At 42.9% G+C, this 12,390-nt stretch overlaps 1 protein-coding gene across 3 annotated transcripts in view; it reads left to right on the top strand.

The window, feature by feature from the left end:
* Positions 1-3,955, top strand: part of myo10 (myosin X) — a 133,441-nt gene extending 129,486 nt beyond the window's left edge. For all 3 annotated transcript variants that reach the window (XM_056390742.1, XM_056390743.1, XM_056390744.1), the window contains 2 exons: positions 431-622; positions 827-3,955. In XM_056390742.1, coding sequence (XP_056246717.1) covers positions 431-622; positions 827-937 — 303 coding nt within the window. In that variant the 3' untranslated portion in view covers positions 938-3,955. The remainder of the gene's footprint in view (positions 1-430; positions 623-826) is intronic.
* The last annotated feature ends 8,435 nt before the right edge of the window (positions 3,956-12,390 follow it).

Genomic DNA, 12,390 nt, shown 5'->3' on the forward strand with positions numbered 1-12,390 from the left:
GGCTAGAAACAGTCTGAATGACCAACTTATTATCAGAATAGTCGCAGATGAATTTTTTGTCAGTCAACTAATGTTATTACTGTTACTTATTAGTTTTAAACTTTCAGTAAATTACAGAAAATAATTCTAACATAACTGACAGTCATGGAGGCATCTGTCAATGAGATAAAGTTATTAAGTAGATGTGTATATAAATTCCTGAATGTATATACGTTATTGCAATAGAAATGCTGACCATAAACAGTATTTAAACTGGGGTGAAAAAGAATGACAATTTTACGGATTACAGCTTTAAAATCATATTTTTGGCAATTTGAGACTCTTTTCGTGTAGTTTTTGTGCAGCTTTGAGAAGTTTGGATCATTTTATTAAGTTTACAAATGGTGTTTTTGTAGTGTAGCAAAACAAACGGTATTTTTTGTTGTTTCAGTGTCGGGACGGATCGTTCCCCTATGAGCTGTGGTTGGGCGTGAGCCGGGAGGCCATATCAGTGTACAAACGAGGGGAGCCATGGCCCCTGGAGGTTTTCCCATATGAACAGATTCTCTCCTTCGGAGCCCCGCTGCCCAACGCCTACAAGATCGCCGTGGAGGGCCGAGAGCTGGTCTTCGAAACCCAAATGGTTCGTACAACAGAACAAATGCTCCTTCAGAACTGTTGGTTTCTTAATGTTGAAATAAATGATGTGATCACACAAATTTACTAAACCTTGGTGAACAAAGCCACAGTCTGAAATTTCACCGTCACTAAAAATCAAACAAACCACCAACATTTAATCTTGAAACCTCATGAATTGTGTAACTGCTCCTCTTCCTCACCTCTGTAGGTCATGGACATCGCAAAGCTGATGAAGGCCTACATCAGCATGATCGTCAAGAAGCGCTACAGCAACTGTCAGTCCGTCAGCAGCCACGGCAGCCAGTGTAGCGCCTGGTGAAGCGCCGCCCTTTAATTCGTGACCTATGGCCACATGCCGCAGGAGGGCCGAGCGTGGTCGAGCGTGGCCGCAGCTGTCTGTGCACGGACGCCCGTCCTCAGCGCTGTGCAAAGAGCAGCTCGTACATTTGACTCTGTGAATGCTGGAGACAAAAACCGCAATGCTCTTGATGTTAACTAGCTCCAATGATTTCTTTTTGACTGGTTTTGTTCCAAAACACTTCACATCCACACCGGACTTAAACTTTTAAGGTTTCAACAAAGTTGGAAGTTTGGTGGCCTTTGTTGCCAGTAAGCAAAATCCTGAAAACACTAATTATTAATCAATCATCACAAAGCAGACAAGTCAACACGCAGAACCTAAACTGGAATCAAATGTGTATTGATGATGGATTGTGAAAACAAACTACTAGAGTCATGGGACTCCCTGCAATTGAACAGATTAAACCTACAATGCCTGGTAGTTGTCAATGGGGGAAAACATTTAGATAAATTGTTCCCTTAAAGTGTCCCTTACCATTGGATTACTTATTAATAGTTCCCTCAAAATAACAGTTAATATCCTCACATTATTTAATCGTGCTGTCACATTGCTTGATTTGCAACTGATCTTACAGTGAAACAATCTGTTGTACCTTAAAAACTAACCGACTTTAAGTGATTTCTGAAGTTTAAGACTAAGATAAGGAGAAAACCTTAAATTCTCAAGTGAAGATTTTAGGGAAACCTTAAGGAGAAAACTAAAGGGTGTTTTGTGCAACCGGCCTCAGAAGCACATCCATTTATCTAAGTCCAAGATTAAAAGAACACTGGCGACAAGAACAAATAAAACAAAGGTCGTTCATCAACTGATTCAAGGGCACAAAAATATTCTACAAAAATAAAGTAAGTAATTAAAGGGTATAAATTATCCCTGAGGGAACAAAGCATATTGACAAAAACGACTCATCCAAACTTTTCCTCCTGGAACCCAAATACAAAAATACAACAAATTCTTTTACAAAAACTTTCCACTATTTCTCAAACCAAAGAAAATCAGATGAAGGCTCAACACAACCTTTGTTTCCTCATTTAGGAGTTTACTCCTAAAACGTGGTTGTGTTTTGTTTTGGAATAACTTCATTTCTTCCTGATGCTAACGTGCTACGGCACTACAAGGATGTTGTCGCAGGATCGGGGGTGTTTGTTGCTGAGGTTTTTGTGTGTGTGTGTGTGAGTGTGTGTGAGTGTGTGAGAGAGAGACAGACAGAGTGTTTTCAGAGAGGTGTGTCTACAGGCTGTCTGAATGTGAGAAAAAAAAAAAAAGCAGAGAAGTTGGCGAAAAGAAACTAAAGCCTTCATGCCTTTTCCTCTCTTCTTTGACAAACTCTGGGACTGGACCGTCTTTTCTCACGTTATCCAGGATGATCTGTTCACTGTAAATAATATGCAGCTGTGCTCGTCTCAAACATTTCAAGATTGTCTTGATTCGTTCGCTGATTAATACGAAGGTCACGCAAGTGCCTGTTTAACTGCAGCAGGACGACCTCCGATGAGATTCTCTCTCGTCGATGCCACTCCTGTTCCTGCGTAACCAGAATCTGAAAGGTGCTCCCACGTTCCCTTCAACTACCCATGTTTTTTGTAGCCTGCAAAATCCGTCCGCCTGCGCAAATCATTCAAGCTAGAGTGTGAAAGATACTGAAGGTATACAGCACATTTCAGCATCACCTAAAACACACATTTTGCAGAGAAGAAGAACCTACATCAGATCATGTACTTCCTAAACAAAATTTAATTTAGCATAAGAGAGGAGGCTCTGAATCTCTCTTCTGATTGGCTGGCTGTTTTCCTGAGTGATCCAATAAAAATATAGCAGATTTCAGGTAGTCAGAAACCAAATCCTGCAAGGTAGGAGGGTCCAGGTGGGCGGCGCTTGGGGCGTGGCTGAAAGCAATGGCTGTTTTGTTGTGACATCACAAAGTCCTGACGGCTGGTTTTAAGGCTCAGTTTCTGAATACAGGCTGTGAGCATTTCTCTGTGGACTGAGGCTTTGATACTTTCACTGTATTAATATAGAATCTAGACCTGCTTTATAATCACACAATACATGGACATCTACCTTTAGACTATATGGACCTTTAAATACAGAGGCCTGAGACTGATGTGAAAGTCTCCAGTAGAGGTACCGCATCATCAGATTCATGGAAATTTAAATACAGCTGTGATATTTTGGGCTGTTTTAATGTGATGTCACATTTGAACTAATTGTCATTGATGGTGTGCAGGTATTTTTCCTCTTTTCCAATGTTTATATTATCTCTCTGCACCTGCATAGCACTTACAAAAGCCACAAAATATGACAAAAAGCCATTTTCACTGAGGTCTTAATATCTCTTACAGTTATTCAAAGTTTTAAGGCATCACATGAATGCCATTTAAAGCAATGCAAACTGATATAATTTAGACATTAGTAGAAATAAATGGTGGATTCTGATGCAGTGACTCAGGTTTTAGTTTGAATGGCTTGTTCAGTTGGACTGTTTGCAGTGTGACATTCCTACTACTTTTCCATTCAGTGTAACATTTCACTGGAGCTCCGCGGGCGGCAGATCCATCCAAAGACGCGTGTGCAGGTTTCTTCTACAGTGCCTTGTTGTATATTGCTGTACACTTAATTTGTTTTCCATGTGTGGTTTCCTTTTTTTGGTATACTGTGCAATGTTATATATATATATATAGATATATATACATATATATATATATATCTATATATATATATATACATACTATATATTATATAATCATGTGGCTGTACATTTTATACTGTAAGTCTTTGCCTTCTATTGTTTTTTCCTGAATGACCACATGGTGATTTTCTCAAGACAGAAATCTTGTATTTTTCTCTACACAACCCTCCAACTGTCAGTGAATCTTACACACAATACTGGTATCTTGTTTTTTGTTTTTTTTTTTTATCTGTATTAGTTGTGTTATGTATTGAAAGGATGATTCTAACAATAAACAGTGACATATTTGGTCTGAGGGTGCATTCATTGACATTTTTCCTTTATTTTTCACTAGTTTAAATGACTGAATTAGTAGTAGTGCTTCTATGTTTTGAATAGTTTGATATCAGTTTGGTGCCAGAGAGCTGACAATTACCAGAAAGTCTTGACAATCAGATTCAATTTAGTTAAAAAAAAACCTGACTTACCCAGTAATGTCACTGATTTGTAGTTCCATCCATTTAGCCATTGTCGTTGTTGTGATGACAGCATTATCACCTGAGAAAAGAATGTGATGTCAATGATGACATCATAGTTTGTGACATCATTGTCTGACTTTCATCTGTGTTCATTTGTTCTTGTGAAGTGTTGTTTGAATTTTTCTCAGGAAACAGATCCAAAAAACTAAAGTCGACACTGAAATTCCTCCGTTTGCAGTTGATGTGATTAATTACTTTGCTGCATTATTAAGTTATATCGATGCTATTGATGATGTCACAGATCCATTGAAAATCTTTTCTCCATATTGCTGAGTGCTCGAGAAAGTGCATTATTGACTGTGAGATTTTTAGGATGAGTGGTTGTTGAGACCCTAACCTAATACCTAATTTTGGTCCGGCCTTCGCAGTCTACAACAGCTACTAAGGGCCACACCAACGTAGATCGCATCCTCTGAAGGATGTGGCCCCTGACTTGGAACACAGCTTAGGTGTAAGATTAAACATCAAAGGCATCAGGACCTTTAGATACTGATGATATCAAAGTCACAATGTACTTCCTCTGATGATGTCATCGACTCTCCCATGTGAATTGTGATCAGTGATGTCACAACCTTGTCGGACAGAGTTTGTAAATAGGACCCATAACATCAAAAGGGATTGTTTTTTGACAATGCCACGCAGACGCAGACAGGCCTCTCGCCCCATTCGCAGACGCAGGAGACCTCGCAGGTCCCCAGCTCGCAGACGCAGGAGGGTGGTCCGACGCAGACGCTAAGCAAGCTCAATAAACATGTTGTAGCATCGAAATGACAGCTTATGTCATGAATACATCCTCTCGACAACCCATTAACTCCTCTCTAACTCCTCTCCAACTCTTCTCCTCTCTGACTTCTCTCTCCTGATAGAAACCAGTGCAGTGGAAACACCCCAAAGCTTCAATAGAAACTAGTTTGACTATAGTACAGTGCTCATTCCTGTCAGCAGCTTGATGGAGCAGTGGACACCACAGACAAACACAAAGCAACATTCTGTGAGTCACTGAATGAATTTCATCTTCATTTTGTGATGTCACTGATGACATCAGTTTATAGACATCATCATGTTTCATTTTGTGATGTCACTGATGACATCACAGTTCATGTGATGGCTAGGGTAGGGTCAGGTTCTTAAGACCCACTCATACAAAGAACCTCACAATTGATATTGCACTTCCTTGGGTCCTCAGCATCACACTGGCCGAATTCAAAGATGAGCGGTTGTCAAGGAATCTCTCAATCTTGCTCCGTATTGCTGAGAGCTCGAAAAAGGGCATTATTGAGTGTGAGAATTTTTGGATGAGTGGTTGTTGAGACCCTAACCTAATACCCCAATCCCAACCCCCACATAAACTGTGATGTCATCAGTAAATCACAGAATATTGCTTTGTGAGCTTGTGAATGGAGTTCATTGCTCCCATTGGGTTACATTCACTGTCAAGCACATTTTGAATAGACACTACACTTCCAGTGTGTTGCTGAAGACCTGAGGAAGTGCAGTGTCAAATGACTTTTTTTGTACGAGTGGCACTCAAGACCCTGACCCTCCCCAAGTTGCAACATGAACTGTGATGTCCTTGGTGACATCACAAAATGAACAGATGAAAGTCATAAATCATGATGTCATTAACTTTGATGTCCTTGGTGACATCACAAAATGAAAGATAAGACATAAATGACGATGTCATACAAACTGTGATGTCTTTGGTGACTCACAGAATGTTGCTTTGTGAGTTTGTCATTGGGGTTCACTGCTCCCATCATCAGGAATGAGCACTGCACTACTGTGAGACTAGTTTCTATTTACGCTTCAGGGCTATGTGAATTTCCAAAGCACTGATCGCCATCAGAAGAGCAGAGCCGGAGAAGATGCATCAATGAGGCCCACCATCATCCCGATGCTGTGGCATGTTCATCGAGTTTATTGACCTTTTTGAGCGTCTGCGTTGGGCCACCCTCCTGCATTTGTGAGCTGCAGACCTGCGATAAGCCTTTCAGAAGTGCAGCCTTCTTTTCCTGGCCGACAAAGGCACCATTGGGTTGATCCTTCGTGGCCCAACCTATCCCAAGATTCATTGCGCACCAGTAATGAAACTAATATGGCAGCAAACAAAACTGACAGAGAGCTGAGGATTACATTATGCAACCAACGGCCTTAAAACCTCAAGTTTCTGTGAAAAAAGTTACTTGTTGTGAAGTTTGCTAGGTGACAATATCCCCCATAGACCAGACCATCTAATTTTGGTCCGGCCTTCGCAGTCTACAACAGCTACTAAGGGCCACACCATCGTAGATCGCATCCTCTGAAGGATGTGGCCCCTGACTTGGAACACAGCTTAGGTGTAAGATTAAACATCAAAGGCATCAGGACCTTTAGATACTGATGATATCAAAGTCACAATGTACTTCCTCTGATGATGTCATCGACTCTCCCATGTGAATTGTGATCAGTGATGTCACAACCTTGTCGGACAGAGTTTGTAAATAGGACCCATAACATCAAAAGGGATTGTTTTTTGACAATGCCACGCAGACGCAGACAGGCCTCTCGCCCCATTCGCAGACGCAGGAGACCTCGCAGGTCCCCAGCTCGCAGACGCAGGAGGGTGGTCCGACGCAGACGCTAAGCAAGCTCAATAAACATGTTGTAGCATCGAAATGACAGCTTATGTCATGAATACATCCTCTCTCCAACACATTAACTCCTCTCTAACTCCTCTCCAACTCTTCTCCTCTCTGACTTCTCTCTCCTGATAGAAACCAGTGCAGTGGAAACACCCCAAAGCTTCAATAGAAACTAGTTTGACTATAGTACAGTGCTCATTCCTGTCAGCAGCTTGATGGAGCAGTGGATACCACAGACAAACACAAAGCAACATTCTGTGAGTCACTGAATCAATTTCATCTTCATTTTGTGATGTCACTGATGACATCAGTTTATAGACATCAACATCATGTTTCATTTTGTGATGTCACTGATGAGATCAGTTTATAGACATCAACATCATGTTTCATTTTGTGATGTCACTGATGACATCAGTTTATAGACATTATCATGTTTCATTTTGTGATGTCACTGATGACATCAGTTTATAGACATCATCATGTTTCATTTTGCGATGTCACTGATGACATTACAGTTTGTGTAACATTATTATTTGTGATTGTGATGTCCTTGGTGACATCACAAAATGAACAGATGAAAGTCATAAATCATGATGTCATTAACTTTGATGTCTTTGGTGACATCACAAAATGAAAGATAAGACATAAATGACGATGTCATACAAACTGTGATGTTATTGGTGACTCACAGAATGTTGCTTTGTGAGTTTGTCAATGGGGTTCACTGCTCCCATCATCAGGAATGAGCACTGCACTACTGTGAGACTAGTTTCTATTATTTATTTATTTATTATATGCTGTGTTATGTTCATCGAGTTTATTGACCTTTTTGAGCGTCTGCGTTGGGCCACCCTCCTGCATTTGTGAGCTGCAGACCTGCAATAAGCCTTTCAGAAGTGCAGCCTTCTTTTCCTGGCCGACAAAGGCACCATTGGGTTGATCCTTCGTGGCCCAACCTATCCCAAGATTCATTGCGCACCAGTAATGAAACTAATATGGCAGCAAACAAAACTGACAGAGAGCTGAGGATTACATTATGCAACCAACGGCCTTAAAACCTCAAGTTTCTGTGAAAAAAGTTACTTGTTGTGAAGTTTGCTAGGTGACAATATCCCCCATAGACCAGACCATCTAATTTTGGTCCGGCCTTCGCAGTCTACAACAGCTACTAAGGGCCACACCATCGTAGATCGCATCCTCTGAGGGATGTGGCCCCTGACTTGGAACACAGCTTAGGTGTAAGATTAAACATCAAAGGCATCAAGACCAATAGATACTGATGATATCAAAGTCACAATGTACTTCCTCTGATGATGTCATCGACTCTCCCATCTGAATTGTGATCAGTGATGTCACAACCTTGTCGGACAGAGTTTGTAAATAGGACCCATAACATCAAAAGGGATTGTTTTTTGACAATGCCACGCAGACGCAGACAGGCCTCTCGCCCCATTCGCAGACGCAGGAGACCTCGCAGGTCCCCAGCTCGCAGACGCAGGAGGGTGGTCCGACGCAGACGCTAAGCAAGCTCATGTACTCTTTTACTCTTTTTTTTTACTCTTTTTTACTCTTTAGTGTGATTTTTTTTTCTTTTACTACTTAGTCTGATTTCTTCTCGTACTACACCAACACTTTAAGCAAGTGCAGCTATGGGTGTTTATACTTTTATAGTCGTGTTTTGCCTCTTGCTATTTTTGGAACTTTTTGATGCAACGTCGGGAGACTCACTCTACCACGGACCCATTGTTTACACTCAGGACCAGCTGTTGGCTATATCCCACACACCCCTTCACCATGCTGGGCGGCCGGAGATCCCTGCGGAGTTCCTGAGAAGGAGGAGAGGCTGTAGAGCTGGAGTGAAGCGCAGACAGCGGAAAAAATGGTATAAACCATGTTTACCGTCTGTCATCATGGGGAACGTAAGATCACTCCCAAACAAGATGGAAGAGCTTACTGCGCTAACCCGGCTTCAGAGAGAGTTTCGCGAGTGTAGCATCATGTGCTTCACAGAGACGTGGCCGAGTGAACTTTCTCCCGACTCACCAGTCACACTGGACGGATTTCAACTGATCCGGGCGGACAGGAAAACCACGGAGTGCGGTAAGAAGAAGGGAGGAGGGGTTGCTGTGTTCGTTAATGAGAGATGGTGCCACCCTGGACACATCAGTGTCAAGGAACAACTCTGCACTAGAGACTTGGAGCTGCTAGCGGTTAGCATGCGGCCGTACTATCTCCCGAGAGAGTTTTCACATATCATTGCGGTGACTTTGTCCTTCCCCCGTCGGCTGTCGCAGCTGTAGCCACAGACCAAATCCATAGTGTTGTCTCTCAACTCCTAAACCAGCACCCCCATTCCCTCCTCCTCATCTCTGGGGACTTCAACCACACGTCCCTGTCCTCTGCTCTTCCTACCTTCACCCAGTATGTGTATTGTCACACCAGGGACAATAAAACTTTGGACTTGTTGTATGCTAATATAACGAATGCATACACCTCATCCCCCCTCCCCCCGCTGGGACGCTCAGATCACAACCTTGTCCATCTGATCACAGACTACACCCCTCTGGTGAATAAACAACCACCTGAGAAGAGGTCTGTGAAGGTGTGGTCCGAGGAGACCAGTGCCAGACTCAGAGATTGCTTTGAAATAACAGACTGGGAAGCACTCTGCAGCCTCCACGATGGCGACATCGACACCATGACCCACTGCATCACAGACTATATTAACTTCTGTGTGGAGAACACTGTGCCCTCCTAGTCAGTACGCTGTTTCGCCAACAATAAACCCTGGGTGACCTCAGAGATTAATGCCCTGCTGAACGAGAAGAAGAGGGTCTTTAGATCGGGGGACAAGGAGGAGCTGCGCAGAGTCCAGAAGGAACTCAAACAGAAAATCAGGAAAGGGAAGGACTGTTACAGACAGAAACTGGAAGAGCGGCTAGTGCAGAATAACACCAGAGATGTCTGGAGTGGACTGCAGAATGAACTGAATTTGTTCTTCAACAGATTTGAGTCTGCCCCCTCCCCCCTTACCTGCCCTGCACCCTCTTCACACCTCCCTGGGCCAGCTCCCCCTCCTCTCCTCAACCTGTTACTTTCAACTCCCATTCACCTCCAGCCCTCCCCTCCCCACCAGTACAACTACCCCCTTTCACCCCCCACCACCCCCATATCCTCACCTCAGTCATTTTTTTTTCTTTGTCAGCTGGTGCAAGATCAACCAGCTTCAGCTTAATGCCAGCAAAACAAAGGAGATGATTGTGAACCCCAGGCGGAAGACATCCCACTTCACACCAGTGAACATCCAGGGACTGGATATCGAGGTGGTGGAGAACTACAAGTTCCTGGGGATTCACCTAAACAACAAACTGGACTGGTCCACCAACACCCACGCTCTCTACAAGAAGGGTCAGAGTCGCCTTCACCTGCTGAGGAGACTGAGGTCCTCCTGTGTGGGGCTCTCCTCAGGACCTTCTACGACTCTGTGGTGGCCTCAGCCATCTACTTCGTCGTGGTCTGCTGGAGAGGGGGCAGCACTGACAGGGATAGGCAGAGGCTCAACAAACTGATCCGGAAAGCGAGCTCTGTCCTGGGCTGCCCCCTAGACTCCATTGAGGAAGTAGGTGACAGGATGATGTTAGCTAAGCTGACATCCATCATGAACAATAACTCTCACCCCCTGGATGACACTGTAGGGTCTCTGAGTAGCTTCTTCAGCAGCAGACTTTTACATCCTCGCTGTAAGAAGGAGAGGTTCCGCAGGTCCTTCATTCCAGCAGCTGTCAGACTCCACAACTCCTGCTCTTCCTGACCATGTGCAAACGTACACTTTTTCATGTACATATCGTGTGTGTTGTGTATATTGTATTTATTAGTGTATATTTGGTATATTTTTGTTGTATATTTCCATAGATGTTTATTTTTCTGCTGTGGTAAATGAATTTCCCAGTTGTGGGATTAATAAAGTTAATCTAATCTAATCTAATCTAAACATGTTGTAGCATTCAAATGACAGTTTATGTCATGAATACATCCTCTTTCCAACACATTAACTCCTCTCTAACTCCTCTCCAACTCTTCTCCTCTCTGACTTCTCTCTCCTGATAGAAACCAGTGCAGTGGAAACACCCCAAAGCTTCAATAGAAACTAGTTTGACTATAGTACAGTGCTCATTCCTGTCAGCAGCTTGATGGAGCAGTGGATACCACAGACAAACACAAAGCAACATTCTGTGAGTCACTGAATCAATTTCATCTTCATTTTGTGATGTCACTGATGACATCAGTTTATAGACATTATCATGTTTCATTTTGTGATGTCACTGATGACATAAGTTTATAGACATTATCATGTTTCATTTTGTGATGTCACTGATGACATTACAGTTTGTATAACATCATTATTTGTGATTGTGATGTCCTTGGTGACATCACAAAATGAACAGATGAAAGTCATAAATCATGATGTCATTAACTTTGATGTCTTTGGTGACATCACAAAATGAAAGATAAGACATAAATGACGATGTCATACAAACTGTGATGTTATTGGTGACTCACAGAATGTTGCTTTGTGAGTTTGTCAATGGGGTTCACTGCTCCCATCATCAGGAATGAGCACTGCACTACTGTGAGACTAGTTTCTATTATTTATTTATTTATTATATGCTGTGGCATGTTCATCGAGTTTATTGACCTTTTTGAGCGTCTGCGTTGGGCCACCCTCCTGCATTTGTGAGCTGCAGACCTGCAATAAGCCTTTCAGAAGTGCAGCCTTCTTTTCCTGGCCGACAAAGGCACCATTGGGTTGATCCTTCGTGGCCCAACCTATCCCAAGATTCATTGCACACCAGTAATGAAACTAATATGGCAGCAAACAAAACTGACAGAGAGCTGAGGATTACATTATGCAACCAACGGCCTTAAAACCTCAAGTTTCTGTGAAAAAAGTTACTTGTTGTGAAGTTTTCTTAGGTGACAATATCCCCCATAGACCAGACCATCTAATTTTGGTCCGGCCTTCGCAGTCTACAACAGCTACTAAGGGCCACACCAACGTAGATCGCATCCTCTGAAGGATGTGGCCCCTGACTTGGAACACAGCTTAGGTGTAATATTAAACATCAAAGGCATCAGGACCTTTAGATACTGATGATATCAAAGTCACAATGTACTTCCTCTGATGATGTCATCGATTCTCCCATGTGAATTGTGATCAGTGATGTCACAACTTTGTCGGACAGAGTTTGTAAATAGGACCCATAACATCAAAAGGGATTGTTTTTTGACAATGCCACGCAGACGCAGACAGGCCTCTCGCCCCATTCGCAGACGCAGGAGACCTCGCAGGTCCCCAGCTCGCAGACGCAGGAGGGTGGTCCGACGCAGACGCTAAGCAAGCTCAATAAACATGTTGTAGCATCGAAATGACAGCTTATGTCATGAATACATCCTCTCGACAACCCATTCACTCCTCTCTAACTCCTCTCCAACTCTTCTACTCTCTGACTTCTCTCTCCTGATAGAAACCAGTGCAGTGGAAACACCCCAAAGCTTCAATAGAAACTAGTTTGACTATAGTACAGT

The sequence above is a fragment of the Seriola aureovittata genome, chromosome 12 (genome assembly GCF_021018895.1).
Source record: "Seriola aureovittata isolate HTS-2021-v1 ecotype China chromosome 12, ASM2101889v1, whole genome shotgun sequence".
NCBI lineage: Eukaryota > Metazoa > Chordata > Actinopteri > Carangiformes > Carangidae > Seriola > Seriola aureovittata.